The 20,961-nt window shown below is 44.4% G+C and overlaps 2 protein-coding genes across 8 annotated transcripts in view; both read left to right on the forward strand.

Annotated features, from left to right (window-relative positions):
• LOC105191121 (DDB1- and CUL4-associated factor 11) overlaps positions 1–10,355 on the forward strand; it is a 30,818-nt gene extending 20,463 nt beyond the window's left edge. The window contains exons 1-11 of one of the 4 annotated variants that reach the window (XM_025303062.1): positions 5,213–5,380; positions 5,641–5,736; positions 5,842–5,953; positions 6,396–6,642; positions 6,800–6,946; positions 7,030–7,211; positions 7,301–7,393; positions 8,073–8,319; positions 8,442–8,597; positions 8,692–8,798; positions 8,893–10,355. In XM_025303062.1, the coding sequence (XP_025158847.1) occupies positions 5,301–5,380; positions 5,641–5,736; positions 5,842–5,953; positions 6,396–6,642; positions 6,800–6,946; positions 7,030–7,211; positions 7,301–7,393; positions 8,073–8,319; positions 8,442–8,597; positions 8,692–8,798; positions 8,893–9,063 (1,638 nt within the window). In that variant the 5' untranslated portion in view covers positions 5,213–5,300 and the 3' untranslated portion in view covers positions 9,064–10,355. Of the gene's footprint in view, positions 1–5,210; positions 5,381–5,640; positions 5,954–6,395; positions 6,643–6,799; positions 6,947–7,029; positions 7,212–7,300; positions 7,394–8,072; positions 8,320–8,441; positions 8,598–8,691; positions 8,799–8,892 lie in introns of those variants that run through there. The other 3 variants (XM_019845039.2, XM_011154299.3, XM_025303063.1) reach the window with 3 other exon arrangements.
• A 1,884-nt stretch (positions 10,356–12,239) lies between these two features.
• On the forward strand, positions 12,240–20,643 carry tan (C45 family peptidase tan). 4 transcript variants are annotated; one of them, XM_025303064.1, is made up of 8 exons: positions 12,240–12,611; positions 14,379–14,567; positions 15,829–16,026; positions 16,166–16,273; positions 18,273–18,489; positions 18,618–18,858; positions 18,957–19,153; positions 19,765–20,643. In XM_025303064.1, the coding sequence occupies exons 2-8, from the start codon at positions 14,445–14,447 to the stop codon at positions 19,890–19,892; spliced, it is 1,212 nt and encodes a 403-aa protein (XP_025158849.1). In that variant the 5' UTR covers positions 12,240–12,611; positions 14,379–14,444; the 3' UTR covers positions 19,893–20,643. The 4 variants fall into 4 exon arrangements, with proteins under 4 accessions (XP_025158849.1, XP_011152608.1, XP_011152607.1 ...); XM_011154306.3 differs by lacking the exon at positions 12,240–12,611 and adding an exon at positions 12,724–12,946; XM_011154305.3 differs by lacking the exon at positions 12,240–12,611 and adding an exon at positions 12,977–13,149.
• The last annotated feature ends 318 nt before the right edge of the window (positions 20,644–20,961 follow it).

Genomic DNA, 20,961 nt, shown 5'->3' on the forward strand with positions numbered 1-20,961 from the left:
CGACGTCGACGTCGACGACGGCGGCGGCGGCGGCGGCGGCGGCAGCGGCGGCAAAGGATACGCGCGTGCGCGTCCTACGCCTAGCCTGGCTCTCCGCTCCGGCTCAGGTCCTCGCCCGGCTCCGGCCAGGGTGTAGGCCTCTAGCCTGGATATTATAGGTCTGGGCTGCAGGTAGATTGGTCGGTGTATATGGACGGTTAGGTGGGTAGGTAGGTAGGTAGGTAGGTAGGTAGGTAGGAAGATATCCTGTTGGATATACCGCAGGGATACACAGCGGAGATGTACGCTCGGGGTGAACGAGGAATGCTCACGAGATCGCCCTCTCGGCGAGGCGTGGTGCGGCGCGCGGCGAAGCACAGCGGAGCGGTACCGAAAAACCTACTTGCATCAATACATCTAGCCTCTAGCAGCCGAGACGTCCGCCAAGTGACGGACGCCAAGTGACTTGTCCGCCGTTAGGCTGGCTGGGGCTGAGGCTGATGCGACCTACATTGACCTACTGACTGAATAACCGAGCGCCGCTTCGGCGGGGTAGGTCGACGAGTGGTTTGTCCTTTCAATGGCGTTTCGCTCGTTCGTTTTTCCAACGACCGTGCCGAGAGCGCGTTCTTTACGCAGAGGAGATTCAGAGAGCTTGGCGTAGGGAGAGGGGTAGGGCTCGTATGTCTCATTCATGTATTTGCCGTGCGAGAGAAATGTTGAAAAGAGGATGTTCCGAGAGGAGGCGAAATCCTTCTCCTTTGAGACCGTTTTCTTGGAACCTTTGGCATTTTCCTGAGCTTCGTCGGACTCGGAGAAATATCTCGGTTGTCACAGGAAAGGGAAATGTGTAACGTACTCTACAGAATCAGTCTTGGCATAAAAGCAGACGAACATTGTGTCTCTCTCTCTCTCTCTCTCTCTCTCTCTCTCTGTCATTGTCTTTGCGTTGCCACGCGAAATTGGTTGTCCGGGAAGCCCTGCGAAATTTTGAACTATCGTCCAATCTGTCTCGACGTTTCCTAATCTTCATCGTGACGATGTCACGCGACTTGTTACGATAGAAAATATCACTCGTGTCCTGAGGATGATAAAGTTGTTGCTCGATAATCCTTTGATATCGACGGAAGTTTCCGCGCGAGGATAGGGAGGAGGATTTGACCAAGCCGACCGATCAGGATCAGGCGGCTTGTCCGAACGGAGTTTCGCGACTTGAGTAAACACAATCTCGAGGACGGTTTATCCCCCTTCACGCGGTACGCTTCTTCGACGTACATCTGACGCTTCCCGGTGCCATTATCGCGGCGCGAACAGCGCGCGAAAAGAAATTCCGTTCCGAGCGGATCCGTGTTCAGGCCGCCGTTTCGGCTCGAGATCGATTCGACTTTGTGATCGCGCGCCATGTCTATTGTGGCCGGTGGAGAGGGGGAGGGGGGAGGGGATCTCTTCTTCGCGATGTCTATTATTATGACCCTTGAGAATGCTGACGCGATCGACGCGCGAAGGAGGAAGCTTAGCGAGAGTGAGAGAGAGAGAGAGAGAGAGAGAGAGAGAGAGAGAGAGAGAGAGAGGTCTACTCTCTGTCGCACGAATGACGCAAGTCCGGAATTACGATCCCGTCTCGTCTCGTCTTTCGTAGCGACGCCCTTTGCGGAGAATTTTGACGTGTGCGCCGCGCGGATTCGGACGTCATTCGTCGTCGTCGTCGTCGTCGTCGTAGTCGGACACGTGACAGTCACGCCCGGTATTACTCTGATTATCCGACCTCCGCATTGTAGCAGAGTCGGTCGCGCGAGAGTCAACGAACCGATCGATAAACGGCCGATCTAATTTCGCCGTCGTGATCATTGCTATTGTGTCGAGACGCGCGCCGTCCGCGGACGCCTATTGTGCATCCGGTTCGCGATCGGATCCGGTCCGCCGATTCGTTTCCTCATTCTCTCTCGTCGGCGTTCCGGTTCTGCGGCAAATTTATGAGGCTCCTAATGAGATTTCGGACGTTCTCGAAAAGTTGCGCCCGATCGGGCGAATCGCGCGTCCCGTTGACCTGATTCAATTTGAATTCAATTAAATTCCTCTCCCTCTCTCTCTCTCTCTCTCTCTCTTTCTCTCTCTCTCTCATACGCTCCTCTCGGATTCGCGCAAGTCCCCCTCCCCCCGCCCGCTTCGGCTCACGTTTCTCTCCTCGTTCGCGGAGTATTTGCGGTACTCGCTCTCGCCGCAAGTTTGCCGTTCTCTCTTTGCCGACGTGTCAAGCCAACTTCGGATATTTGCGATCTCCGGAGATTAACAATGAGCGTGGGTGACGAGTGGAAAAACGAGTGGGTGCGCGTTCGCAGCCACCGCCGCGCCGCCCTCCAGCCGCTCATCCGCTCGTCATCTCCTCGAAATTCTATTGTCGGCACGTGAATAAACAGTGATATTAAGATAGCGCGTGTGGGGCAAATCTCGCAGGAAATTAGCGCACGATATTTCGGGCGAGACAGCGGCGGGCTTATAGATGCGCCGGTCGTTCAGGCTTCCCGGAGAGAGAGGACGTCAACATGAAATATCCTCTCATCGGCTCAGATCGGTGAAGAGTGAAAATTCCGTCGAGCGTCGAGCCGACACGAGTCAGAGTTCGCGAGTTCGCGAGTCGTTGTGTGTGTGTGTGTGTGTGTGTGTGTGGCTCGTCGATATGGCTGCTGAGGCCGGGCGCTTAATTCGCGCGCGCGACAGTTCGGCTCATCGATTGTCACTGCTCGCGCTGCTCGCGGCGTTCCCGCGCTCGCGGAGCGCGGAAGTCGACCGCGAATTTATTATTCGTCGAATTCAGCGAGATCGATCCTCGCTGGCGATATTCGGCTGCCGTGCCCGATCGCACGTGTATACGCGCGCGTGCGCGGACAATCGGAAAGAACGGCGCAACATTTGCTAACGCTGTTAGCATATCATCCCCTTCGTCGCCCGTCGATCCGGCTGCCGTCAGGTCGGCAGCGATCGACAAGGTCGTAGGTGACGATGCATCATCGACAGGCGATTTCGATTCCGATTTCCCGGAAACTCGAACCCGAGCCAAGCGCTCACTTTCTATCCCGTGGATATGTCGTCCGATTGTCCTCGGTTCATCAGACGCAATCGGTGTCGGCAAATCTTCATTTACGACGCGATTATCTGATCTAAATGACAGCCGAGATCTCGTGTCCTGTTTCAACGTTGTTTTCGCTCTCCTCACTCTCCTCCTATTTTCGACTCGGCTCTCTCGGGCTCTCTCTCTCTCTCTCTCTCTCTCTCTCTCTCTCTCTGTAACCTCTCTACGACAAAGTGGTTGTATTTTTCCATTTATTTTTTTTTTATGCTTTCGGCAAACACACAGTCGACTGCGAATTCAAGACGAAATATCGGGATTTTATTGATCTATTTATACGCGCGTACGTCTGTGTTCTCCACGAGCTCTCTTTCTGTTTTGTTTCCAACAGGCCAATCTCAGAACGCGAGTGCGAATTGGAACGTTATACGTACGACGCAAAATTGAAAGAAAGAGAGAAAGACGCGATTGATTTGAGACGATAGGAAAAGAGTCGAGAAAGGGGGGAAAAACGTGAAAAAAGAAAAGAACGATCGTTTGTCCGCGAATGGAGAAGCGAAAACTAGCATGTGTTGAACCATTATTCATTTGCCTCATTTTGTCCATTTTTCAAAGAGGCTAGCACGCGGCTAGCACATCGGCATTGCTCCGTTACATCGTTATAATACTCGTCTCGACCGCGAAACTATCTGCGCATCGTTGTAACGCAGAATTAATCATCATTTTCCGGTGTCTCGTCGCATCAAATTCTAATCGTCCCCGGCGGCAGTTTGGCCGGAATTGCGCGCTGTTGCTACATAAACTTCCTTGAGAAATTTCTATCCCGCAGCTTCTCAACTTTTTCAATAAACCGTCGCTCGACCGGATATTTCGTCCTTCATTTTGTCTTAAACTTTAGAATAAGCTTCACGCACGTTCGGAGACTTTTGGCGAAGATTTAAAATTGCGCTTTTCCAAGATAAACTTACATATATTCAATATATGTATACATATGTATGTAACAAATATCAATTATATAGTAAATATGACGAATGTAATAATTTTATACATATATATATAATAAATATAAATAATTAATAAAAGTATTTTTATTATTACTTTTATAAGGTAGGTATGGTAAAAATGTAAAATTAGATACAAAAAATAACAAGCAACAAAATAAAAGAACATATAAAAACAATCAGAGAAGCGTAGGTCGCGCGAAACATTATCAATGAAACGCATGGAGAAACGCAGAAACGCAGAATTCTACCGAAGAATTTGTGGAATGACTCAAAATTTACACATTGCACGGTTACGTAAACGCGGAATACGTATGTACACATTTCACATGTATATTCAGCGCACGCGACAATATTTATTTATCTCTACGTATTTGTGCGTCACGCACATGAGCGTTATTTTTCAGGCGTTTGAACGGAAGTGGAACGAAATGGCGATTCAATGCTAAACGGTAAAATAGCGTTAAATTCAAGCGAAGTGAAAGGTGAGGAAAAAGCTGCGCCGTAAAACAGATATAAAAAGAGAAAGCATTGATGCTGAATAATACAAAAGAAATGATGTGTGCGTGCGTGCGCGCGCGTGTGCGTATGTGAAAACGAGTTAAATTGACTACATATGTTTATTATGATAGAAACAAAATGAAGAAAATCGCAAAGTTTAGTCCCTTTAGAGTATATGAGTACTTTTTTTTATTTTATTAAAATGGGATAAGTATTGCAGATAAAAATGAGAAGGTTTGTTCGAGAGAGAGAGAGAGAGAGAGAGAGAGAGAGAGAGAGAGAGAGTTTCTCTAACAATAAGTTTCGTGTCGATATTTCCCACTGTGAAAATCTGCTCTATCACTTTTTGCCCCGATATCAATATCTGCTTCGATATCGGAGAGTGCAAACGTTCTCGCATTTTGATTATTTTATGCAAAAACGTAAAGGAAAGTTGTCTCTATCGTCTTTATATACAATTCACAATCACAACAATCTATCTATCCAAAGAGTCGCAAATATCGAGACTCGGAAAAGTCAAATTTTCTCTCGGTTTCCTCTTATCCACAGTTGGGAAAATTTACAATGCGACCTGACAGCGCGCCCTGAACGATGTGTCTGGTGGCAGTGCGTGCATAATGATTACCGTCGTTATCAACGTTAACCAACTAACCGACCGACTGAACACAATCGACTAATCAACCGACTGATCGATTAACCCCTTCTACAGTCCTCTTTCGTTCAGTTTCTCGAGTACATTAATTTCCTTCTGCATGGATAACATCAGTTCTCGTACGATGGACTTCGTCAACAATCCCAACATCATCTTGATTCTGCGCTTCCCGACACGAAGGTTGGCCAAGTGTTATTCTCCGCATGATTGCCATCGATCCCTTCGCTACAACACCCTTCGCTGCTGCCATTCTGATCTCTCTTTCTCTCTCTCTCTCTCCCTCCCCCCCCCTCTCTCTCTCTCTCATACCCTCTCCGTTTCTCTCTCGCTCTCAGGTAATCTCTCTCCCACAAACGTCATAAACGTCTCTTGTCATCGTGCGATACACTATTATCCTCGGTCTTCTCCCTGTCACAATCATGTTGTTCTCCCATTGTCAGGAGGCTGCCGGAAGAAAAGAGCGAGAGAGAGAGTGTGTGTGATCTGTGTCATCATCTCTTCTCTGTCTGCCTCATGGAGAGATCGTCGACACCGTCGTACGTCACACCATACGTGACCTACGTCAATGACATAACCTCTGTGCCAAGCAGTAATGTAACTATAATATCATCATATCTGCTTGATATTATCGCTTGTTTCAGTGGGTATTCGGATGGAATAAACCATTCATTCCTGTCTGATGACTCCGATGAGGAATTTTGCGCGAACTTGCAGCAACGACACGTCTCCGTTCCAAATACAGACAGGCTAGATGTGAGTCACTAGCAGTAAGAACTCAACTTTCTTTTCTTCTTCTCTCTTACGGGAACATATTACAGGTGTTTGGACATTTTCAGAGGTACTCGGAAGCTTATACAAGGCTGGATGGCAGATACAAGGAGGTCTCGTGGAAATGAATAAATACTAACTTGTATACATGTCCCCTGTTAGTATAGAACATGTGTACTAGTTAGTAGGAACGATATATTTTGGGCATAGCCAAGCTTATCTCCGAGTACCTCTGTGTCTAAAGAGATATGGATCCTGATTAAAAAGCAACTCAACGTTTGAAAAAGAAACCATTAAACGTTACTACAAGGATTCATCTCTCAGATAAATCCTTCAGATATTTCGCATTCCGAATGCCTTTAAAATTTTCTATGTGTGTGTATGCCACGATTACAGTGTTGGTAATCTTATATGATATTTTTTTTAGAAACATGAAATAAGTTTCGCGACTAAACAAGCTTGCGGAATAACAGACAGTTCCAGCAAACAGAATTTGTCCATCGCGTCCATGATACAGAAGAGGACCATTGGACCTGCCTTCAGCACAGCTGAGAAATGTTGGATAAGCAATAGCTTCCTACCTAATAAGTTTGATTTAATAACCAAGTACAATAGTAGGATATACTGCGGTTCATACTCCAAAGATGGAAATTTCTTCCTTACTGCTACCCAAGGTATAATACTTGCTTCAAGCATTATATATATATATATATATATATATATATATATGTACATGTAAGGCATTCTTTTTTTATTTGTCCGTCTTGTTTTGTCCCTCGCGATAAGATCGACGTTCCCCACTCTGTGTCTAATCATGTACGATCTCGGCAGATAGTTGGCTGCGAGTGTACAATACGCACAATGGTAAGTTTACCCAGCTCAAGAGTATACCCGCGCGAGACGTCGGCTGGAGTATTTTGGATACTGCATTCAGTCCGGATGGTAGTACGATCGTGTATTCGAGCTGGTCTGAATGTTGTAAGTATCTCCAATCAGTATTGGTCAAGGTGGATTCGTTTGTTTCTTAACGTTTCATCATCTTTTTCCTTCCTTCTTACTAGTATATCAATGCTCCGTGTCCGAAAATTCGACCACGCAAGAGTCGTTACTGTTGGGCCCTGGTGTACGACGGTTTTGCGTGTTCTCCTTGGTGTTTTCCAACGACGGCCGTGAGATCCTGGGAGGCGCGAACGATGGCAAACTCTACGTGTACGACCGCGAGTGTCGTCAACGAGTACTTCGGGTTTGTAGCATCCGTCACGTTTGTAGCATGACAACGCGCGCGCGTGTTCGAATCGCTGTACTTTAATATCGGTCCGTCGATTTTTACAGGTCGCAGGACATTACGATGATGTAAATGCGGTTGCATTTGCCGACAATACTTCACAGATCTTCTATAGCGCGGGTGACGACGGATTGTGCAAGGTACAAATGAACCCGAGTTGGAAAGACGGAGAAAGAGGAGACCTCTTTTTATTCTCCAACGGTATTCAAGTCGAATATCGCTAAATTAATCTAAGGCTAATGGGGATTGGAGGATCGAGAGATGATCGATTAATCGAAAATTGCTCATAGCTCCAAGCTTTCACTCTCTAGTAAGGCACTTGTATCACAGAAAGTTGAGAGTATCGCTCGAAAAGAAACCTGAGAAAGAACTGCAAGAAGTATAAAGTGGAACATTGTGGAAAGTTGTGAAAAAGAAGATAACGTAGTAAATTGATGTAAATACTAAAATTTGTCAATACATTGCGTCGTTTGTCATGATGATGGGTCTTGTTGTGTATGGATCTGCTGTTCTTTCCCCAAGAACTTTTGAACCATGTTGCGATATGTTAGAGGAAATATATTGGTTTTGTTCCAGCTTGTATCGCACTAGTTCCAAAGTCCCTTGATAAAGACCAGACCTACAGCTGCGACCTAGCAGATGTATGCGCATGAGGTCGTGGGATGATATCCCTCGGTTCTCCTCCCATTGTTTTCTGTCGCTCGGAGGTCGAGATCGAAGCGTCAAAATTCGGTCGAATACGATTCTCGTTGGCGTAGCGCGCTTTCGCGGCTATATCGTAAATATTGCTCGTTCTATACGTCGTTCCTATTTGTTTAGGTATGGGATAAGAGAACGTTAACCGAAACTGATCCGCGTCCGGTTGGAGTGTTGGCAGGTCATATGGACGGAATCACGTATATCGATTCTCGCGGCGACAGTCGGTATTTAATAACCAATTGTAAAGACCAAACCATCAAGTTGTGGGACGTGCGCGTGTTTTCCGGCGAGATTGGTAAAATGAACACTCGCAAGGCTGTCTCGAGCCAAAATTGGGACTACAGATGGCAACCTGTGCCCAAACGATGTAAGTAGTCGCTCGCTCAGATGAGAAAAATAAAGAAGGAGAAAAGGAAGAGGAAAAAGAAAAATAATCGACACCGAGTTTTATCCATTCTATCCATTTCACTTAGAAGTGCTGCTTTTCAGTGCGTAAACCGAGAGACCTGCTAGAAGGCGACACCAGTGTCATGACGTATCGTGGCCATTCTGTCCTACAGACTCTGATCCGTTGTCATTTCTCGCCAGCGGACACCACTGGCCAAAGATACATTTACACGGGATGTTCGACGGGTCGGGTCATCGGTAAGTCATCTTTCTCAAGTGTCGTTTATATACGATAAAAGAGCGTCTCCACGTCGGCAAACAGTTTAATCGTACACCTGATTCCTGATTTCAGTATATGATGTTTTGACGGGGAAGATAGTACGCAAATTATTCGGCCATGCAATGTGTGTTCGTGACGTTAGCTGGCACCCTTTCTATCCTCACATCGTTTCCACATCTGTAAGAGTCGCTCGGTGTAATTCATGCAATCCGTTTATTGCAAAAGACGTATTAATTAAAAAAAAATTCGCCTTTGTCTGTATTATTATTACAGTGGGACAGTACGATCGCCCGATGGCGATACGTGAGCGACGCCAAATACATTAGTTATTCGGACATGGAAGATACTGAGAACGAGATTGAAATACAACCGCAAAAGTTGCGACGGAGTGAGAGGATAGCTGCGCAACAAGCAAGAAACGCGACTTTTAACTCGACCTCGTAATGCCCGTTCTTACTTTTCCAATTGTTTTATATAGCTTCCGCGGAATTGGACAACTGTTCTCTCTCGGCCAGAGGGAATGAACGCGCAACGATCATCATCGTCGTGATAACTTTGACTCCGCGAGCGCGAGAATACACGTTGTAGACACAAGACTGAGCGAACATTTTCTCCGTTGCGCGCTTATTTGCTACTGACGCATCTCAGAAGGGTCTCTCGTCGCAACCCTATTCAATTTTCATCACGATGCAGAAACGATTCGTTCAGAGTGCGACGTTCAGAGCTGTCTCTTCTCCAAGCTACGCCGTCTGTAAATGTTTTATACCGCGAAGAGATGACACGCCCTGCTATCGTCGCCCTGCTTTCGTTTTTTGCGAGAGGAAAGGCGTTTGACCTTTTGCAACGATGAGTGCGCGAAATGGCGCTCATATATCTAACGAAATGACAATGTATAATCTTTTAACGTTTTACGTAGATATCGGTTGATGCAACATTTACGGTCGGTTGTTAAGATTTTTCAGTTAAGATTTTCACTACATAGGGGTTACATATCTGTGGTGATTCCTTGATACTTGTCTTGCGTGAGACGCTTGGATCAACAGCAACAATTTGGATCCGAGTGTCACAGACCTGAGAGAGAAACAAGTTTTAAGTAACGATTATAAATATGGGGCTCAAACTGTTCTAGGTTCGGATAGAGCATTCGAATGAATCGAGCAGATTTTGTGACTTTCGAAAGAGTATCTTGTCCGAAGGTAAAATGGATCGCCCGTTTTTTACTGTGATGACTTTTCTATCCAACGTATGCATAATTATCTGCGTCGGGTGCGGCTGTCACTTCGTTTTTCCTGTACTCTATATAAAATCTACCTTAGAGATTCTGCAATTTACACACACGGCGGAATGTGAAAGTGAGGAAAAAAAAGGAAGAGTTCCACGTTGTAATTCCACATGATGTGGAATTTTGTCGCTAATTATAAATTTTCAAGGATCGTTTTACGAAGCTGTGATATACATACAAAGTTGTAGAACTAAATTTGTGTATATTTTTATGGCAATTCTGCACACACACACACGAACCACGCTAGATAGTAATCGCAATATATTTCTACGTGGGCATTGTGATATTATTGTAAAAGAGTGAAGACAAATCGGGCTAGTTTATATTAAGCAAGCCAAATTTTCGACCAAAAACGATAACTACGTAATTGTGCGTTGTCTTTAACGCAACCTCGAGACATGCGTTTCGCTATCATATAAGCAGATTTTACAATTATTATATGTATATACGGTGACACACGTGTTTCCCGATGGGCCAACGGGTGATCCACGATGTTAATTTGATTATTAATCTCCGCCCCAATTAATTGTACATTATTATTTTGCGAAGGATGTAACATAATGTTGGTTTAATAAAAGTACAATTATTATACGAATCGATCGGTACGTATTCGATGTTACAGTTGTTTGGAGAGAAGCTAAGAATTTTTCCATATATTTGGGGAATTTTTCCTTTCATTTTTTTTTTTTTCTTTTTTTATTGCGAAAAGTATCAGCCACTAATACTACCTGCTGATCCCTGCTACCCAGGTGGTGAACAGTAATTTTCTTCGCACTAATCCTCCGCATTAACTTTTGTAATTTAATGCATGCAGAAATTATATAAGGCAAAAGCTAACATGCGCGCGCGCAATGCACTCGCCCTGATATACCGAGTTTCCACGAGCAATGTGATCGCTAAACCGACATGACCTTTCGCGTAGCGGAAGCCACGTAAAATGCGCGATAATTTATTTAACGCACGAAAAGGCAAGAATTTGGAAGCCACACAAATTCCCGATCCGGCGTTCCGTTGTTATGCAATTCTCACGGATCGAACTTTACGCGCGAGCATTGTATTCACGTCAATTACACGTCAAGTTTGCCGAATGCATCACGGATTTTCGGCAATACATCTACCATGCATCTGCGTTTTGATATTGTAACAGTTATTAATTATTTCAAGCGATTATTTGAAAGCAGCAAGGATCGCGTTCTTGTTTCATCACAGGAAATCGCGTAAAACGATTATAGATGCTAAACAATATTCTCAATGTAACAAGAACGCCATCCACGCCATCCTTTCTCTTCTTGCACAAGCAATCTGCAATCGACGCTATTGTCACTTGGGCTCGCATTGATAGTTGTTTGAAACTTATCTCATGCGTGACAAGTGTCAATAAGTGTCATGACTATTAATGTGGATTAGTTAATATTCCAGATGTCATAATAAGGTTGCATAGAGATTTCCAACATTGAAATTTACCGTTACAACACATGTGTACACATTTGGATCATTCGTACTCTGCGTGACTGCTTTTGATCGTGTCTTCTCTCTCTCTCTCTCTCTCTCTCTCTCTCTCTCTCTCTCTCTCTCTCTCTCTCTCAACTTCTACCGGCGTTTACACGCGGCTAAATTGCGCGTGAATTTGCGAAGAACTTGTGTGCTTGACGCATGACACTCTATCCCCGATCCTCAAGGACCATTTTCCAACGCGCACAAGTCTGAATTAGTAATTAACTCAAAGCGCAAAAACCTACGTGACTCGGGTACCGTGTAATCAGCGACATTCCCTCCCCACAGAGGGTTTCGCGTGTAAATAGTGCGATTGTTTCGCAAAGACGAAGGCGGATGACTCCTTGGCATTTTTCCAGATATCCAGCTGCGCGCGAGGAAGAGGGAAATAGAGAGAATTCTATTCTCGATTGTCGAGACAGAGATGAAATGTATACGCGCATACACACGGCGACGTATATTCTCCTTGAGCGTTGATCTTCGAAGGAGCCTTGGATGAAAATCTTTCTGCGAGAGCGCGATTCGTTGCCCTGCCCTTCGCAATTGTCGCGTCGACTTATTCGGATCTATGCGAGCCGCCGCGAGAGACGTGGAAGAAATCAACAGAATTCCATAAACGGAATCGTCTTTTGATTTCTACCGTGATATCCTATTTACCGGCCGCAAGGACGCGACGACGGGGTAATTCTATCGCAAACTTTCACCCGCTCTCATTCCCATGCTGTTTTCGTCGTAATCGCAGCGACAATGACGATCGCGCGTCCAAGGACGAGCAATAATCGGCACGAAACGCGTACGATCAAGCGTACGAGATACATCGATACATTGATTTAGCGTCTCTGTTATCAAGAACGACGTGGATATAACGACGATATAACGACATCTGTTTTGCGCGTTATACAATGCTACGTCTACACCGCGGCCGAAGTAAGCTCGCTCGTCTGTAAACACAAATTATATTCGCAATGTGATCGCAAGCACTCGTCGACAGCAGGACTCCTCGCTTGTCGAATATAGCAATTTTCTTTTCATAAATTTCTCTTCACGCACAGGAACTCTTCGTTCTTAGGATAATCTCTCGCTGACCTCCATTCTGTTTGTTGTTTGTGAAACAAACAGAAGCCGGGGCTTCTCCGGCGACTGTCGCCACGGTGCAGCGTCGGATCTCGCCTCCCGGGCCTCTCGCGGTGATCGGTGACGTCTCAAGATACGGCAGGTACGGCGCACATAGCGGTGCTGGCGGCGGTGTTGGTCGCTCGGAAATTGTCGGAAACGGAATTCTTTTCTTCCCCTCTTCGCTTTTCGCGTCTTTCCACATGGTGGGTAAGCGCCGCCCGCGCGCCGTTACCTACTTTAACGCGCGCACCCCACCGTCCGTACTTACACCGGCGACAACATGTAACACGATAAAATCTAGATCCGGATTAGAAACTTGCGAGCGAGTCTTCCTCGTCGTGAAACGAAGACCCGCGACGGAGCCGCATCGTCAGTTGCATAACGCTCCTCGTCGTTATCACTACGAGTGCACACGTCATCTGTATCTGATAACAGGTGTTATTCTTCGATAAATAAGCGATACTAATAAGCGACAGACGTTATTCGCGACGAGTCTCATTTGCGCGCAAGGACCCATTACTGCGACACGCTCTCTCGCTCTCTCTCTCTCTCTCTCTCTCTCTCTGTCTCTCTGTCATCTCTCTGTCTCTCTCTGTCTCTCCGTCTGACGAGATACGTTGCCTGGATCGAGTTGTCAGGTAACGTGCTTTCCGTCGTTTTTCTGCTTATTTCTTGGTTTTTCCTTTATTTTTTTTCTTCTTCTGTGCTACCGCACTCTTGTTCTCGCAATTTTTGTACAAGGAAAAGTTAAAATCGTTTCGCGCATAAGCGATTCTGTAAGTACAAAACTCACGAGGCAGGGCTCGGACTTGAGATTCCGAGCAAAGTCGTCGTCCGAGTTGAAACGAGGAAATTGAACATATGTGAGTTGAACGTATACGAGATAATATATATAAACAAGAGGACAATATATAAACGTGACAAAAGGATAGTATATAAACTAATCGGAGAACTTTCCTTTAATAGAATTAAATAGAAATAATAGCCTTTATTTGGTGTGAAATCTTTGTTAATCAAGTTTCAATGTTGTTTTATCTTCGTTCAGTGTTATTTTATTCGCATTCAATGTTATTTCCCTTATACGCCTTGATATCATCGTATCAGCCCCCGCTCAGACAGTTTTTAATCTGTTGATTTTTCCGTCTCCAACCGAAATAAGACCGAAAAAAATTGTTAATCTTATTATTCTCATCAGAAGCGATTTTCGACGCCAACCACATGTTCTTTTTTATTGCCCAGTCAGATATTCAATGCAAAGTTGAACGTACGCAGAGAAGGAGAAAAATTCGATACACGACCGACGAATTTGTTACTTTTTCTTTGTAACTGTTCTTTGTGGTCACTCAGTTTGTTATCACTCGTGGCTAATCTTTCGCGTCGTCAAGGCATTTGCATATTTTTGTAAGCAAATTTATGCTTTCACGAGAAAAAGTCATAATTTAATAAGTAGCTCGCGTATCACTCTATCACTGTAATTTAAAGTAACGTGTAATTATATTATTATTATTATTATTATTATATTGTTATTACGATATTTTCCTCGCAAAAACGCATAAATTTATATGATGATGTTTTGATGATGTGGAAAGATTAGCCACGTGTGATGATAAACCGAGTGATTATGTGAATACCTAGTTACATAAAAGAGACAAATCTGTTTTTGTGCAAAACAGACTTTGAAGGTTGATCTGATTCATAACTAACATCAATTATCTTTTTTTTCTTGTAATTTTCATGTAATACTTATCATTACACACAAATGACTTTATATAAATTAGTGTTTCCGTAAGGAAGAAATCGTAATAATAATGTAATAGCTCGTATATTGACTCTGTGTGTTTTAATTGCATATTAATCTATTTCGCAGGCATTATATTGACTCGCATCGGTTTTCTCGACAGCAGTCGCGCGTATTGTCTTTCGAAGTGACGACATGGCATCTGCAATGAGCGAAACATATAAAACCAATTCAACGGACAACTGTTACAAGACCCGCAGAAACAACGTTCCCATAATCCACGTCCGCGGCACCCACTACGAGATCGGCTACGACATCGTAAGTCACTATTCGTTTACACTTTACACTTGGCTGTACGAAACATCGGAATCTATAACACACAAGTTACTCTCGAGCTGCACCTCGAATCATCTCTCCATCACTCCATCGCTCAGAGTCATCAATTCATCTCCATCACTCAGAGTCAAAAGACGGCCCGACCGTGTCGGCCATGTCGTATTTTCCTTCTCTTTCAATTACTTCTCTAATTTATATCTTCGTTGAAACGAGAAAGACCGCAAATTATGAGTGCAAATTATGACCGGCCGGCCGACGATTCAAATTGCCCATTAATTAATTGAATTTCAATTGATTTAGGAACTCGACTGCCCTCATGCGCAAACGGGTCAAGTATATCGACTCGGCTCTCTCTTTTCACCCTCTCACTCTCTTAACTCGTGTCTCGTCAATGGACATTACACTAATGAGCACTTGTCGGTTGTCGATTAGATTTATAGCGACACACGACATTCTTGTCTAGCCTAGGTAGCGCGAGTGACATGTACACATAAATCTCCGTCGCCAGCTTGTAATTACTCAGCTATGTAATCGCAATCTCGAGTTAAACCGGACGAATGAACTTCGATATGTCGTGCGTGTGAGTTATCTCACACAGCGGTTTGATAAAAATGCGAGCAGATATTCGGGCGTAAATAAGGCGCATAGTCTATGACTCCGCTAAATAGGTCTAGTAGAAGGTGCGAGAAAAGCAGGACAGCGACGACGTTCACCCGGATCAAATTCCTGCCGCTTTACACACACACACACACACGTGCACACATGATCACGCGACATTACGGACAATCGATACTCTCGCCCCGAATACCCGTCTGTCTAATTTTACCCCGAACCCCGAAATCCTCGAAAATCGCATCGGAAATCGTCGCAGCTGTCACGACGCGGTTCGCAAGCGGCCGGGCGATTTGACGATTAATATTTGACGATTGATATTTTAATTCGACAAAAATGTCATTTCATCTCTACATCTCTCTACATCAATTATATCTCTGCATCTCTGCATCAATTATCAATATTTTCGGCGCTAGTCTTATCTTCCTTTTTTTCAAATACAAATAACGCAGTGGCAGTATATACATACATATATATATATATATATATATGTAGTAACGGCTATTGCACACAAAAATAGGTTTCTCTTGTTATAATTATTTCATTTATATGTTTAGCCGTAATCTTTTTCTATGTTGACCAAAATGTGAACCACGTTCACATTTTGGCTCATTAAAAACTCTGCTCACAGGGGCACACCTTCGCCGGAATGATTCAAAATTTCGTGGACATCTACTCGCCGCTCAATGACACTTATCTGCCGTTGTTCGCGACCGAGGAGGGCAGAAAGGTTTACGAAGAGACCCTCGACGTGGTGAAGAAGCAGTTCCCGCAGTACGTGAGGGAGATTCAGGGCACAGCGGACGGTGCGAACGTACCGTTCAGTAAGGTAAGGTATGCTTTTTGCGAAAAGCAGCTCGAAGGCGATTGCTCGAAAACTGAAGGTCTGCCGGCTCGTCGCTTCGCTTCGCTTTCTCTCGAAATTCTTCAAATTTCAATTCAAATTTCAATTCAAATTTCAATTGCAGCTGTTTCTGATGCATCTCGATGATATTATCTCGAATGTCACCGGTAAAGCGCAGGAGACCGCGCTTCCAGTTGGCTGCACAACCATCATATGCAATCAACCGGGACAGGTGAGAATGACAATTAGTCGAACTATACGTATATATCATAGCAAGCGGCAAGTCCGCAGGTAAATGAGCTCCTTCACCGAGAGGTGAAGGAATATCTCGGGCGTTGTCGAATTTTTCGTGCTTTCGTGCTTTTTCTCTCGCCGATTCTGAGGACGAAATCTCATTACTCGTCGTCTTATTACGTCTGATATCTTGATTGTCATAATAGCCATCTGTTAGTCTTTGTACGCATCTTTATTATTTTCCATTGTTTATAAATCCGACGTCCATCCAGAGTTTTAAATACTCGCGTATTCAGACATGACCACTGGACACCACTGGTCGATTCCGTTCTGCGTGAAACGATAATGGTAGCGCGAAGAAATATTATTCGCTTTAACATAATTTGCTTCTTCATCTCGTCTCGTCCGACCAACGATCACGAGCGTTGTCGTCTTACGTAACGAGACGCGAAGAGACCGGTGTTATCTCATGCCGATGACGTATCATCGGTATTTGTTGTGTCATTTGTTGGGTTTTACACGTACGCGTCTTATCATACGTTTATGTGATTGAACTACCTAATTTTCCTTATCACACACACACACACACACACACACGTATACGTACAGTGTACGTATATATATTGGGTGAGTGCAAAAGTTCGTGCGGAGTTTCAATAGATGGAGTTATAAGCGTCGTAAAGTGTTGTCATTAATACTTCCATCTACATATTATATAACGTTGGAGAGGTGACGCCTTCAGCTGTTATTAAAAAAAAAATCATTTGTTTTCATACAAACTGCTTCGAGAAATATCACTTTAAAAATGAGTATCGATAAGGTGCATTTACGGCATGTTATGCTTTACGAGTTTCGGAAGGGAATAAACGTTGCCGCAGCCGTAAAAAACATTCAGGATGTTTATCAGGATGAAGCACCAGCTAAACGAACTGTGGAAAAATGGTTTGCTAAATTTCGGCGCGGAGAATTTAACCTTGAAGACGAGCCACGCTCTGGTCGACCTTCTGACATTGATGACGATGTTTTGCGTACTTTAGTGCTCAATAATCCGCGAATTTCAACAGAAGAAGTTGCTACAGCACTAAACGTTGACCGATCAACCGCTTTTCGGCGTTTAAAAAAGATGGGATTCGATTTGAAGCTCGATATATGGGTGCCCCATTTGCTGACCGAGAAGAACAAAATCAAGCGAATTTCTGCAGCCGTTTCTTTACTCGGGCGGCTCAATAACGAGTCGTTTTTCGACTAGTGACGGGCGATGAGAAATGGGTCCTCTACAACAATGTTCAGCGCAAACGGACATGGAAACAATCAGGTGAGCATGATGACGCAATGCCAAAGGCCAGTTTGCACCCGATGAAGGTGATGCTCTCTGTTTGGTGGGATTGCAAGGGCATAATCTATTTCGAGCTTCTCCCCGCTGGCGAAACGATTGATTCGGACAAGTACTGTCGCCAATTAACCAATCTGAATCGAGAAATAAAAGAGAAACGTCCGATTTGGTCAAATCGCAAGGGAGTCGTCTTTCATCACGACAACGCCAGACCACACGTTTCGAAAAAGACGCTGCGCAAACTGAAGAGCCTGAAATGGGATGTCTTAACGCATCCACCGTATTCTCCTGATATCGCACCATCTGACTATCACTTGTTCCGGTCATTGCAAAATTATTTAAATGGAAAAAACTTTGACTCTTTGGAGGCCTTAAAAAACGGCGTCTCTTCGTTCGTTGAATCTAAACCGCGCAGTTTTTATGATCGAGGCATCCGTATGCTGCCGGAACGTTGGGAAAAGATTATAGAAAACGATGGAGAATATATCATTGATTGAATAAAGATTTTTGTTTGCCTAATCACTGTGTGACTTTTACTCACAAACTCCGCACGAACTTTTGCACTCACCCAATATATATATATATATATATATATATATATATATATACGCATTATTTCATCCCGTTTCGTTTTCACGTGACACGCGTTTAACGAAAAGCACAGGAGATCCTGGGCCATAACGAAGACGCTCTCAGCGAGACCATGAACCACTGGTATCTCGTGAGCGCCCACGTCGTCGAGGCCGGCCACAGAGAGGAGAAGTTCACATCGCTGAGTTACGCCGGTTTCCTGCCGGGCTACACGATGGGTTTCAACCACCACGGTCTCGTTTACAGCATCAACACCCTCAGCGCCGCGGTCCTGCGATCCGGCAAGACCCGTGAGTCTCTCTGGTCTCTCCTTTCACCCGGCAGCCCTTCAGCCGGCTGCAATCGCGTTATTTTCGAGACCTCCGACCTTCCTAATACATATACGTATGTAATATGTATTCACCTCGTATTACCTCAGCGCGCTACTTCTTGGCGCGAGCGCTGCTGGGCGTGGAGAACTTTGTGCAGGCGCAGCAGGTCCTGAGGGACGAGGGTTGCGGTGCGGCGGAGGGCTTCTCGGTGAACATGACGTTCCTCGCGCAAGAGGGAGACCGGATGTTTCACAACGCCGAAGTGGGTCCGGTTGAAGCGGACGGCGTCCGGTCGCAGCTCAACATCCTGACCGTCAGCCCTGGCGAGAACACGTCGCATTGCAACAAGTACGTGTGCCCAGCTGCGCAGGGTCCGCAGCAATGTTCTACCGTCCTTCTTCATCAGGTTTTCTGCAATCTGCTTCGGGCGATGCGATCTATTTCAGGTATTTGCGGCTGAAGGTGGCCGAAGCCGAAGGATTGATAATACAAAGCAGCGTGAGAAGGATGGAGGCGGTCTGCAAGCATCCGCCAGCTGAGTGTCGTCAGGACGTGATCGATATTCTCAGCGATCAGACGGACAACGAATTCAGGGTGTATCAAGAGATCGATCGCAACGATTACGTGAAAACGCTCGCCACAGGTACAGGTTTTGGTTTTTGCCATCCAAGTGCCTGGAGACTCGCGATCTCTCCGCGAGTCTCAGGCAAGGGATGCGATTCATTCGATGAAGGTTTTATAGGGTTTGAAATGAAATGTTCTCTTGTTTTTCTTCTTTTATTATATTGATGTGTCAAATAGTGTCCTAAATTAGAGTTTCAGCTTTAGCTGAAAAGTAAGTAGAGTCTCAAAGCGTCTACTAGATTCGACTCTGGATATTAAATTATTGGCTATCGGCATTGACAAACGCCGAAGCTAGTCAGAATCGAATTTAATGTGATTCGTCGAATTCTAATCCCTAATCCGCAATCTTCTATTAGCAATATTTAGCCTGACGCGCTCTTTATCCTCGTCGTTCCCGACAATACTTCGTGAAAACGATAAATACCTTCGCTTGAGGATAAATCAACGATGACAAATCAAATGACGTCAGTTACGTCAGATTCTTGAGAATCCTGTTTTTCCTGTTGCCGCGAAACTAGTTGAAATGCAATTTCATTCACGTCGCTCAAATGAATCAGTATTCACCTTGCGAAATCAATCGCATGAAGATGCTCGAACGTTTTGCTAATTGACGGGATCATTAATTCGCAGGTATTTTCGATTGCATCGAGAAAACATGGTCCATCTATGCGGACAAGCCGCGATGCAATGAGCCGATACTGGTGATACCCATAGAATTAAGGGATGCGCTGGCACGATGCGCCAAAACGGAGAGATAATTCCCTCCCTCGCTTCTCATCTCGACCGGATTTCTCCTTGCATCGCGCTTGCATTCGGCGTGTCGTGCAGGCAACGGGAGTATGTGAGAGAAACGAATGTCATGCGTAATTAGAGACAACCAAGCCTATGTGAAATTGTCCTTTTGCCAACTAATTGAAAGCGCAAAAAAGAAACAAAGATTAGAAAAAGGAATGACTAATATTCTGATTATTCACACGCAAGTTGACGTAACGCGACGCAACACGGTTGAGGAAGATGAGCGATTTAGTCGCTTAGAGATCAGTCAGTTGATGAGAAAGACGTCAACTTTTAAAACATTTGGAGATTGCGCCCTTGCGCTGCGTAGGATAAGAAGAGTTCTCGTTATGTTCTGTTAAGTAATAAATGAAATTTTATATAATTTATTTTAAATCCGATATTTCGATCGGCACTTTGAAATTTTTGCTGATACGAATAGCCGAATATAGAACACTGTCAGTATTGTTTTTCGGTGTACATTTGCTGAGAATAAAATTTCATGATACTTGTGATTCATGTGGTTTTCAATAAAAGTTGACAAAATATATAGCTCATACAGGAAGAAGGAAGAGAGAAAGAGAGAAAGAGAGAGAGAGAGAGAGAGAGAAGAAATATTTGCTGCTGTATTATTTCGTAATTTCATCTTTAATTTCCTGATATTTTTTCTTGGTGTGAGTACATTATTATTTAAGTTTCTCTCGAAATCGTCCAATTGATTAATTCAATATAAAACGCAATATGATAAATTCCAGTAAAAAAGGAAAGCGATGTAAATGATGACAGATATATCTCCCTCTTGTTGTCAGACGAGATTGGCATAATAGGATGCCGTAATACAAGTAACAATTGCAGCTTTACCCAACGCTACGCGCTAAAAAACTTAAGCAACCGGTTGTTAATCTTGTTGCCGCTCTTAATTAAATAAATGTACAAAATATACCGCTCCTCTGCATTCTACATGCAGGTACTCTGCACATCTTTCTTCTTCTTCTTCTTCTCTTTTTTTTTTTCTTTTAACATTTTTCGTCTTTAATTACATTTTATTATCCT

The sequence above is a fragment of the Harpegnathos saltator genome, unplaced genomic scaffold (genome assembly GCF_003227715.2).
Source record: "Harpegnathos saltator strain DR-91 unplaced genomic scaffold, Hsal_v8.6 scaffold53, whole genome shotgun sequence".
Lineage (NCBI taxonomy): Eukaryota > Metazoa > Arthropoda > Insecta > Hymenoptera > Formicidae > Harpegnathos > Harpegnathos saltator.

What these genes read in the sequence shown, in the direction of transcription:
- tan (XM_025303064.1), top strand. Translation starts at nt 14,445, where the DNA reads ATGGCATCTGCAATGAGCGAAACATATAAAACCAATTCAACGGACAAC. An exon ending in ACGAGATCGGCTACGACATC is followed by an intron (nt 14,568 to 15,828) that starts GTAAGTCACTAT and finishes CTCTGCTCACAG; the next exon opens with GGGCACACCTTCGCCGGAAT. An exon ending in CGTGAAAACGCTCGCCACAG is followed by an intron (nt 19,154 to 19,764) that starts GTACAGGTTTTG and finishes ATTAATTCGCAG; the next exon opens with GTATTTTCGATTGCATCGAG.